This window comes from Ruditapes philippinarum, unplaced genomic scaffold, assembly GCF_026571515.1.
Source record: "Ruditapes philippinarum isolate M1 unplaced genomic scaffold, ASM2657151v2 ctg1205_1_1_1_1, whole genome shotgun sequence".
Taxonomy (NCBI): domain Eukaryota; kingdom Metazoa; phylum Mollusca; class Bivalvia; order Venerida; family Veneridae; genus Ruditapes; species Ruditapes philippinarum.
The window spans coordinates 132,383-143,624 of record NW_026855062.1 but is presented as its reverse complement, the minus strand read 5'-3'; the positions used below and the strand labels follow the sequence as shown (position 1 = coordinate 143,624).

The 11,242-nt window shown below is 34.8% G+C and overlaps 1 protein-coding gene across 1 annotated transcript in view; it reads left to right on the top strand.

Annotated features, from left to right (window-relative positions):
* Positions 1–11,242, top strand: part of LOC132741992 (complement C2-like) — a 36,134-nt gene that overhangs the window by 7,744 nt on the left and 17,148 nt on the right. Inside the window, exons 3-7 of the mRNA XM_060730265.1 lie at positions 1,631–1,804; positions 3,936–4,031; positions 5,528–5,674; positions 6,203–6,324; positions 8,586–8,787. Of these exons, the coding sequence (XP_060586248.1) occupies positions 1,631–1,804; positions 3,936–4,031; positions 5,528–5,674; positions 6,203–6,324; positions 8,586–8,787 (741 nt within the window). The remainder of the gene's footprint in view (positions 1–1,630; positions 1,805–3,935; positions 4,032–5,527; positions 5,675–6,202; positions 6,325–8,585; positions 8,788–11,242) is intronic.

Sequence of the window (11,242 nt, the reverse complement as noted above, 5' to 3'; positions counted from 1 at the left end):
CACAGCTAACTAAAATTACTATTACAAAATATCATTATAACAACGTTGTAGATCTATTTTACAAATTTCATTTAGTGATGATTCACCTTTTCCTTTTGTATAATTATTTTATGAATAATTATGTTCTGTGAAACAACGCTTTTTAATAACTTACAAATTTATGAGATTTTTTCATCGGTTTTCTGCTCCTCGTCCGTTTTATCTTGTTTATATTCCGATAGAATCCGACACTTACTCGTATAGAAGAAGCAAGGGAACGCAAAAATGACCGTATAGAAGCCGTTTTGTTTAACCACCGTAAATTTTCCGTTATATAAAATAAAGTTTTAGTTTCTCCCCAAATCCCCCGACAGAAAGTAAAGCATTAAGTTCTAGTTTATCCCGCAATCCCCCGACACAAAGTAAAGCATTAAGTTCTAGTTTATCCCCCAATCCCCCGACATGGAGTAAAGCATTTAGTTCTAGTTTAACCCCTAATCCCCTGACAGAAAGTAAAGCATTAAGTTCTAGTTTATCCCCCAATCCCCCGACACAAAGTAAAGCATTACGTTCTAGTTTATTCCCCAATCCCCCGACAAAAAGTAAAGCATTACGTTCTAGTTTATCCCCCAATCCCCCGACACAAAGTAAAGCATTAAGTTCTAGTTTATCCCCCAATCCCCCGACACAAAGTAAAGCATTAAGTTCTAGTTTATACCCCAACACAAAGTAAAGCATTAAGTTCTAGTTTATCCCCCTACACAAAGTAAAACATTAACTTCTAGTTTATCCCACAATCCCAAGACATAAAGTAAAGCATTAAGTTCTAGTTTATCCCCCAATCCCCCGACACAACACCGCTAACTGTAAGGCAGTGTCATAGGGTACAAAGTACTACATTATATTTGTTTTATTTCAGGTATGCCTTAACATTACCTGAACAGTAAACATTCAATGTGTTTTATATCATGCTGCTTTAACTAACGTGAAGTATAATATTAACACCTGACACCCGGTTCACCTGAATGAAGTAATCACTCTGTAAAGTAGTCGTAGTTGTAGTTACAATCATAGAGATTCGTCTTTATGATAGTATGTCCTTTTCTCCACTTACTTCGATTAACCTCTTCTCTATTATAAATAAATCGATAACCAATCACAACACTTTGCAAATCTCCGCCATATTTAAAAACTGTAGACATAAACATAGCCTTATTGTGCTAAATATTGTATATATATCTCGTACAGGTAATAATGCTTATCAATCTGAAACATGATAATTGTATTTCTTGTCATTTTTGTATTTTGCTAATTCTGTAATGTTGATATGTATCAAATATATACGAGTATTTGTATGACTGTTATGAATCATTTATTACAGGACCGTATATACTGTGATTATACTTTACTACTTACACGAGAGTTTGTTTTATCGAAGACCCGCTCTACCAAAGGTATAGCCCGCGACAGCAGCATAGCACTAATCATGCTGGGGGTCATTGTAATAGACATAGCACATATTCAGACAGGTTTAAATAAAAATATATACTTATATATTGCTTTACTGATCTTAAAAATTCAGTATGTCAAATTGAAATAGCGTTATTTAAAGTGTACAAAAATTATTCTGATTTAAATTTTAAAATTTCAGAGTCAAAATGTCCTGAGTTAAGAACTCCAAACAATGGCACTGTATACACGGAGGGAAGAGATATTGGTAGCAAAGCTTCATTTACTTGTGACGAGGGTTTCGTACTTTACGGTTCAGCTACTAGAACTTGCCAGAAAGGCCGCAGATGGGATGGTACTATGCCCGTTTGTAAAAGTAGGTCAATAAGATTGGATTTTTTACTGCTATTTTTATTTAACGTAATACTGATAATATTATCTTTTGTATTCTTGCATGTCAGACAGGATTATCTACCCTTTACACAGGTGCTAGAAAAACTTGTCTTACACCCCGCCATGGAAGTTGCCCGCTTTAATTGACGTCATTGCCGCGCGCCTTTTATGAGTGAATTGCGTTCTTACAATGACGTCATTTTACATTTATGAATGAAGTTGTAAGTTCATACGCTACTATCAGAAAAAAGTGCGTAATGAGAATATCAGTTTTCTTAATTTCTGTTCCGAAAATAATTGACATGTAATATGCAAGAAAAAGAATCAAACACAGGATGTCGGTACAGACGGGAATATCTACCTCTAGGGTAACTGTTTAGCGGAAATTCGGCAGAGCCCCGTTACCGCCGTAAACAGCTAACCTCGAGCTAGATATTCCGGTCTATACCGGCAGCCAGTGTAAGATTCTTATAATGCTGTACGTTTGTAACGTGGCTTTTCATTAGACAATCGCTGCGTTTATAGGTTTTTAATAATACTGCACATTTAAAACACTTTTCATTGGATAATCTTGTCGTTTATATAAAACTTTATTACCCTTCCAGATTTTCTAGCCCCTTTTGGATTGGATATTGATCCGCCGAAAAAAATTAATATTACCGAGCACACACTAAATTTCCCCGTTGTGTACACCATGTTGTAAACAACATGCGCTGTGGCGATGCGCGTACGGTTCGATAATACGCAGTGTAAATTCCGATATACAAGCACGTTTTGACTGCCAAATAAATAATATTTACCAAAATATAGTTATGTTAAATATTCTCATCAGAATTGAAAACAAATATGACCTCGTCAAAGCTTGATATAAATTACAGACTACTCCTTTTCTCTTGTTTATATTCGTTAGTTACCAAAGCAAATACGTCATGTATTTATGTGACGTCATGTTGTGCTGAAGGAGTACCCTAAAGGGAATCTTATTTGAAACAGCAATAATTTATTTTATCATCGTCTTACTCGGCAGGGAAAGGTAATAAAACCATTAATTTAGTTTTAGAGTGATATATGTGGATATATTACCTACCAAGATAAAATATCACTCTCGCCTTACGGCTCGGGTGATATAAAATCTTAGCAGGTAATATATCCACATATATCACTCCAAAACCAAAATAACATATCATATAAACGTCACAATTATCCAATGAAAAGCGACGTTACAAAAGTGCAGTTTTATAAAGTTTATAGACGGCTGCTGTAAATTTTCTAAGAAATCTCACTTTTTTCTCAAAATGGGAAGTTTGCTGTATTATAAATTCTTTCCTTATATAAACGGTTGTTTGCAATATAACCATCGCCTAGCGGCTAGGGTGTAAAAAGTGTTTATTAAGGGCCATTTAACATGTCAAAAAAAATCATTAAAACTAATAATTCACGCGGCTGCTGTAATTTTATGAAGAAATCTCACTTTTTTTCTCAAAAAAACTGACTGAGGGAATAATTCAAAATTTCATACACAAGTTTTTAGTCAAGACCTATGTTAAATGGTGCTCAAGTCTCCAAAAAATATTCCCTGTTTGTTTATGTTAAAAACCTTAGTGGAGTGGAGTCCCTTTCTTAGTTTAAACATGGTCCCATCTTTAACTTTGATTGCATCAAAAAGTAAAATAAATCAAAACTGTAAGAACAGCTACTGACAGCTACTGCGTATAAATGTATTCGGCGGTCACAATGTTATTTTCATGTACCGGTTACTAAGTTATTGTCTCAACTTTAACAGATTGTGTGTTAGTCTTGCCCTACTTGGGTGTGTCGGGGCTGCGTCCTGTGAACGTTGCCTTTGCCTTGTTGATCTTTATTCTTGTCTTTTATTCATTCAACAGTAACAAAATTATTCTCATTTATTCAAAAGTCATTGTGTTTTCTCACAAGTATTGTATAATAACCATGTTTTCAACAATTACTGTGTTATTGTTAACTGTTTTATTGTCATGTATTAAACAGTGACTGTTTTAGTCTTATATGTATTCAACAGTTTCTATGTTATTGTCATGTATTCATCGGTTAATTTGTAATTATCAGTTAACAAGGTAATCTAATGTATTAAACAGGTCGACGTACCATCAAGGATATTGCCAATCATTTGAAGGAGACTATGATTGACAGCTTGGCAGGGGCGACAACTGGCTCAAAGACTGGCGCACAGTGTAATTTCAATTTTTTTCATTTATTCTTATAAATAATTAAGTTTTACGAAAACGAATTGAATTTGAAATCTCTTTATGCATACATTTGTCTTTTTTGGGATGCTTATTAAATCAATCAAGCTATAATATGCATCTTGAGCATCAACTGATATAAGTGCACATCAATCTAAACTATACTTTCAAACTAAAACGGAGTAGTGGCTTCAATGATATAATAAACTTGCCTGTTTGTTTGTTTGATTGGGTTTTACGCCACACCGGCATAGTATAGGTCATATGGCGACGTTCCACTTTTCCTCGTGGAGGAAGAACTCAGATGCCGGTCCATGCATTATTTTAGGCACGAACGGGCACCTGTATAGAACCACCGATCAACTAATTGAAATAATCCAAAGTCCATGTCGAGATAAGATTCCACTGCGGTGAGGGACAAGTGGTTTGAAGTCAACAACCTTAACCACTAGGCCACGGACGCCCAAATAAACTTGCCTGTATGAATTAGGACACTAAAGATCGTCAATATGACTGAAAATATTCATATTCTTTCTAGAAAATGACAATAACCTCCTGTGCATTGACGTATAGTTTGTATAGCCAGAATAATGGAACCTTTTTTAATTTATTAAAATTGACTTTCAGAATCCATTTTACAAGACATCATTTTTAAAAATAAGAATTAAAAACACAGGCCTTCAAAAAACAATAAAGAGTAACTGCCAAAATTTAAAAAGGCAAGCGTATGTTTAACTTTTAGGCAAAGAACGCTTAATAAAATAAGAAGTTGCGGCTTGATTTCTGATGTCGATACCTTTTAATATCATTTAACTTTAAGATGGTAATTTTCTGTGCAGTTCACCTCGTTAAACTGGTAAAAGAAGTATCGATGTCGTATTTTTGTGATTTTTTTTTTACAAATTTCAGCTCGTTTGCAAATTGGTGCTAGCAACATTTTGAAAGAATATCCAAATGATTCATTTCTGTTGTTTTAATCAGTGTTTGAAATACATAAAATGTGCTAATTGTAGACCAATCACAAGCTATCCAGCACCTGACAAAAAATTAGGTTCAAATTTTAGGGCAATATTTAAGAAATTTTAGGGCTAAAATTAGGAAGAGCTATATTAAAACATAATTAGAATGAAAACATTTTCAAAGTTATATGTCTGTTTATAACAAAAGATAGGATTTTTTAGTTAAAAAAGGGCACTTTTAGGAATTCCCTTTGAATTTTTCATTTCTTTTAGAAATTTTAGCCAAACTGAAAAATATGATATTTTATGAGTTTTAGAGAAGCTGGCAGCCTGTAATCCACCTAAAGCCGTAGAAGTCGCCCTGGATGGCCTTGGTGTAGTATTGATTGCGATAAATTTCTCTACATTTCAGGTCGTTTAAGTCCTGGTAAAGGTGATTTTGAAATCGAATCCTATTGTTCTTAATAAATTTCTAAAAGTTCTTATAATGTCGCATTGTTTGAAATAATTTTCCATATATTTCAGCTCGTTTAAGCCCTGGTAAAAGTGGTCTCGATGTCGTATTGCTTGTCGACGTATCCTCGAGTATTGGGGAAAGGTCAATGAAATCGGCAAAAAAATTTATGAAACTACTTGTGGATATTTTTGGTGTATCAAACGAAACGTCTGGAGGTATATTTATCTTTGTATAATGTCGATCGTTTTTTTTATAATTAAGTTAGAAGCTATATAAACCAATTATATTTGTATTAAACATCTAAAGTGTGGGTAAATTATATACAAATAAATTTTTTTACTCGCATGTATACAAATATGACTGTTCAAACGATCGTCACTACCTTATTTTTCTTTCACTAATACAAAGTAGACCGTACAAACGATCGTCGCTTCCATATATTTCTCACACTTATACAAAGTTGTCCATACAAAAGATCGTCTCATCCAAATCTTTCTCTACCTTATAAAAAGTTGTCAGTGCAAACGATCGTCAATTCCATATTTTTCCACACTTAAACTATGTACTTACGATCGCCACTTCCATAGTTTTTCTCACACTTGTACAATGTAGTCTGTACAAACGATCGTCACTCCCATATTTTTACCCACTCGCACACAAAATACACCGCACAAACGACCGACACTCAAAATTGTACAAACAATCCTCACTTCCTTATTCTTGTCACATATGTTTATTTCTAGGCACAAATGGAACCCGGTTTGCTTTAATTACGTTCAGTAATAGTCAAACTATTGTTTTCAACCTGAATGATATAACCGCACGGTCAAAATCAAAAGTCAAGAAAATGATTGGCAAGATACAGGTTAGACTCTTTATGTGATTATTATGCCTATAATTATATAATTAAACATTTTTTTTGTTTGGAAAATGTGTTTTTATTTTAAATGTCGCCTGGGAAGAAAACAATAATGTCAAGATCATCGGCTGTACTAAAAGGAAGAGGAAGTTGTCTTAAAGACAATTTGCTTGTTTGTTTGATTGGGTTTATCGTCACACTGACACAGTATAGGTCATTTGGCGACGTTCCAGCTTTACTGGTGGAAGAAGATCTCAGGTGCCCTTCCGTGCATCATTTCAGGCACGAACGGCTTCCTCAATGAAATAATCCAAAGTCCCTGTCGGGATTCGAACCTACAGCGGTGAGGGGCAAGCGGTTAGAAGGTAAGAAGTCAACGACCTTAACCACAGCCACGGACGCCCCCTCTTAAAGACAGTGTCCTTAGCTACCTATACTTTACATATTCATAATATTGACTAAGGTTATTATGTTCTGTACAGTATGGATATCTCATCTCTTTGACGCTAAATGTATTTATGAAAGATGTACCAAGGTTAGTTCTGGTCACTTTTGTGCTTCAAAAATAATACTTCAAGAGCATTGCGTTGAAATATCCGTGGTTAATACTTGATAGTGTGATGCTACTTTAAGAACACTCGTGGCGGTTGCAGAAACATTAATCGAAGAACATGGAAACGCACACAGTGAAGGGACATGTCGGGGTGATATGTGCTAAAGACTTGGCGTAAAGTATGCGGTTAAAACATGTCGGAGACATGGGTTTCAGAAATCTTTGTTATAATAAGAACGCGTTGAAAGATGTTGTAAGAGATATTGTGGTAAAGATATACTGGGAATAAATTTGATAGACTCGCTAAGAGGGAGATTTTGTGGTACGGTTGTGTCAGGGAGCAAATTGTGGTAGAGAGGTGTTGTGGAAGGTAAGGTTGAGATATGTCCGGAAGATACGATATTGTAGAAATTTTGTGGACGAGCGTGCGCGCTCGTGAAAAGTGTTTCTGGCGGTATCTTTGTTTTTTAAACCGTTGACATGTCGGGTGAACTTGGGAGACCCCTCGAGTATTGGTTGTCAGAAATTATTGTTGCTATAACTAGACCGAATACCACCTACACACGCTTGTCAGAAAACCTGCTTTTTAGTTGATAATTTTGCAGATGTAGAGAATGAAATAGTTTACAATTTTTTTTCCAAGTGTTTTTGAATTATGTGTCCAACATCAATTTCATTAAGGTAAATTAAAGTTTGGATGACTCAACTTTCAAGGTACCGGTATTTTATTTGTATTCTTTGTTTAGTTATTATAATAATAATTGTAAAAAGTAACACATATCACGCAAGGTGAGTGTGCATAAGTTTATATATATTTTATTTTTAGCTAAATACTGTTTTTATATATTTTTTTTAGATATTCTAGTTTAAACATATTTAATTTTTCAGAATATATCTACATGTTACAAAATACAATAACCAATTCAAATATTCTAAAAAAACAGGATTAGAATGAAAGACAACGTGTCTTATGAAATTCTTCTCCTATGAAATTCCTCTCCTAAATTTAAGATATTAATACATGGTAATAACTCCAAATTTCGGGAAGGGAGGGTTACGGTTCTTCTGCACTGCACATATACACAGTGAATTATATACCTACAAAGTTTCAAAATTCAAAGTGAAAAAACGAAAAAGGGCAATTACTCAAAAATCGGAAAAGTGGGTGTACGGTTCTTCTGCACTGCATTTGTACTCATTCAGATGTTTCTACCTACAAAGTTTCAAGTTGATACCCTTGATAGTTCTCTGGACGGTAACGTCTCTGGACGGTAATGTCCAAGACAAAATTAAAGTGTAAAAATGAACACAGGAAAATAACCCCAACATTATGGCAGGGAGTGTTACATTTCTAAAACAATCAATTCTACTCAGTGAGATCTATCTACCTACAAAGTTTTAAGTGGATATATCTCAAGTTATGTTCCATCTATCTACCTACATAGGTTTAAGTCGATGTCCTTTTATAGGTCTCAAGTTATGTCAAAGTTAAATGTAAAATTGTACAAAGAGCAATAACTCCAAAATAAGGGAAAGGAAGGTTAAGTTTCTTATGCACAGCACTTCTACGCATTCAGATTTATCCACCTACAAAATTGATATATCTTGTTCAATCTGAGTTATGTCCCGGAAAAGAAATCCATCCAACCGACTGGCCACCATCTGACTGCAGTATACCAACACAAACTTATAATAATACATAATTCTATTTCAGAATACTGGCGGTGGTACAAATTTCCAGTCAGCTTTGACAAAAGTGATCGGAACACAATATATTGATATTATTTCTAAAGATGTACGGCGAGCGACCGGTGCTACGCGTGCAATTTTCCTCTTCACGGATGCCGAGGAGACAAGTGATACGGATATAACCCGTATATCTAAAATCAGAAAAGCAGCACACAGCTTAAAAACAGGTAATTGATAGTACATGTAGAAACAATCATAGAATTGTTCTCGTCGCCATGGCATTTCAATCTCTCTATAGGTAACGTAATTTTATCTCATAAAAATTTCATTTAGATAGTATAGCATAACTATTGATTACAATATGTCACTTGCGATAGAACGAATAGTTCAACCAAGACAAGTGATGTCTATCGGGGAGATAATTTCGGAAATTATTACATGTATCTTGTCAAAGGTGAACATTTTATTATACCACATACATTGATACTTAACATACAGCAAACTCCACGAATAACGAATAATCTTTTGAATAAGTGAGTATATTGTGCTAAAGACGATTGAATCTGTTGGAGGAAATACCATTGCTAATAACTGACTGTATAATGAGTTCTAAATTTGGCGGGAAAAGGTTTAAGCTGAAAGGCGGGTGAAACAGTAGAGAAGTGTATTGGAAGGTATACCGAGTTTCAGCATATACGGAACAAAAGTACAACTAGAGTAATTTTCGAATAGATACAGTTCATTATAAGAAGCGTTGCTCGGATTTTGTGAGAATATGGGTGACTCTGATAGGGAATATGCTAACTTTATTATGTCTGCATCACAGCCAGTAGCGACTTCTACAGGGTCGGGTCTCAGGCTAATAATACAAAATTGACACGGACAGTGAAAATATGGTTTCCTTACAGAAGTCGAGAGGGGATTCTGAAGCCCAGTCAGCGAACACGCTATCACAGACTAGGCGGACACTATATGGCTCAACACCAGTTAAACAAGAGCTGTCGGAGGACAGCAATGCTCGACTATTAGATACAGTTGTCAAAAGGATGTTCCATTAAGTATAAAAAGGGGCATAAATATGTAAATAAGAGTTATGGGACCTGTGCCAATAATGTTAAAAAACCACAGTGAAAATGTATGTTAAGTTTCATTTCATTCCCTCCAGTAGTTAGGCAAGCAAATCAGAGCTGTCCGATGACAGCATGCTCGACAATTAGAACAGTTATCAAAATAATGGCTAATGGAAAGGACAGGGATTGAATGCAGGTCTACCTTTGACAGACCAGCACTCTACCTGTGCGCTAGCCCGGCTGGTTTAGTGGAAATGCATTTCATTTTTATCAGAATATTATTATGAACATGACTTTTGAAAAGAAGTTTGAAGTACTGCAAAGTGAAAATTGAAATATTTATTTAAAAAGATGCAGTTAAATATGAAACAACTGGTACTTTTTATTAGTATTTATGAATATGCAAAATGGAAGATGCCGTCATAAGCTTAAGTTACCAATAAAAAATGAATATCATAAAAGAAAATAAACATTTGAACAAAGCAAAAACACTTTTGAACAAAGTGCACTTTCGGTCAAATTGCAATGTGTTAAGGTGTCTTAATAAATGTGAATAATTATGATAACAAAAGTAATTCTGTACACAAGAGTACATATTAATTATAAAAAAGGCCTCTACTGTGAACAAAAATGTCATGTGAATAAGGAATTGGAAAGTGTTAAAGTTAGCTAAATCAACGAATTGATAAGATAGAAAAATAGCTAGAATCAACTAAAACTCCGCGAGTCGGATGTGTCGCCTTGTGAACAATATAGCTGTCGCTTAGGCATTTTCTTCTTAAATATAGGTTATTTATGAACACTGCTCTTAAAATGAACATGTACATTGAACTTCAGTGACATTTGAACTTATTGTAACAATGTTACATCAGGATTCATAAAACTGTTATACATGTATTATCAACAAGAGGGCCATGATGGCCCTGAAGTCGCTCACCTGCAGATAGGCCCCCGTAGCGGGGCCAGTTTAAACCCCAGTGCTTTTATTTGAACAAACTTGGTAGACACCCATTAGAAGATGTTTCATGCTAAACATCTAAGATCTAGCTGGTCAGGTTTTTTCTTTACACACATAGTTAAAAACAACGACACACCTGGGACAGGGCCAGTTTTGACCCAAGGGCTTTTATTTGAACAATTTTTGTAGACACTTACTAGAAGATGCTTCGTGCTTAATATCTAAACTCTAGCTATTTGAGTTTTTTCAAAGAAGATTTTTTAAGTTTTTGTTATACACATATAAGGAAAATGAATGACCCCCGGGCTTTTATTTGAACAAACTTGGTAGACACTCACTATAAGATGTTTCATGCTTAGTATCTAAACTCTAGCTATTTGGTTTTTTTCAAAGAAGATTTATTAAGTTTTTGCTATACACATATAAGGAAAATCAATGACCCCCGGGGCGGGGCCAATTTTGACCCCAGGGCTCTTATTTGAACAAACTCGGTAGACATCCATTAGAACATGATTCATGCTAAATATCTTAGCTCTAGCTCTTTGGGTTCTTTAAAAGAAGATTTTTAAAGTTTTTACTATATGCATAAAGGGAAAATCAATGACCCCCTGGGGCGGGGCCAATTTTGACCCCAGGGCTTTTATTTGAACAAAC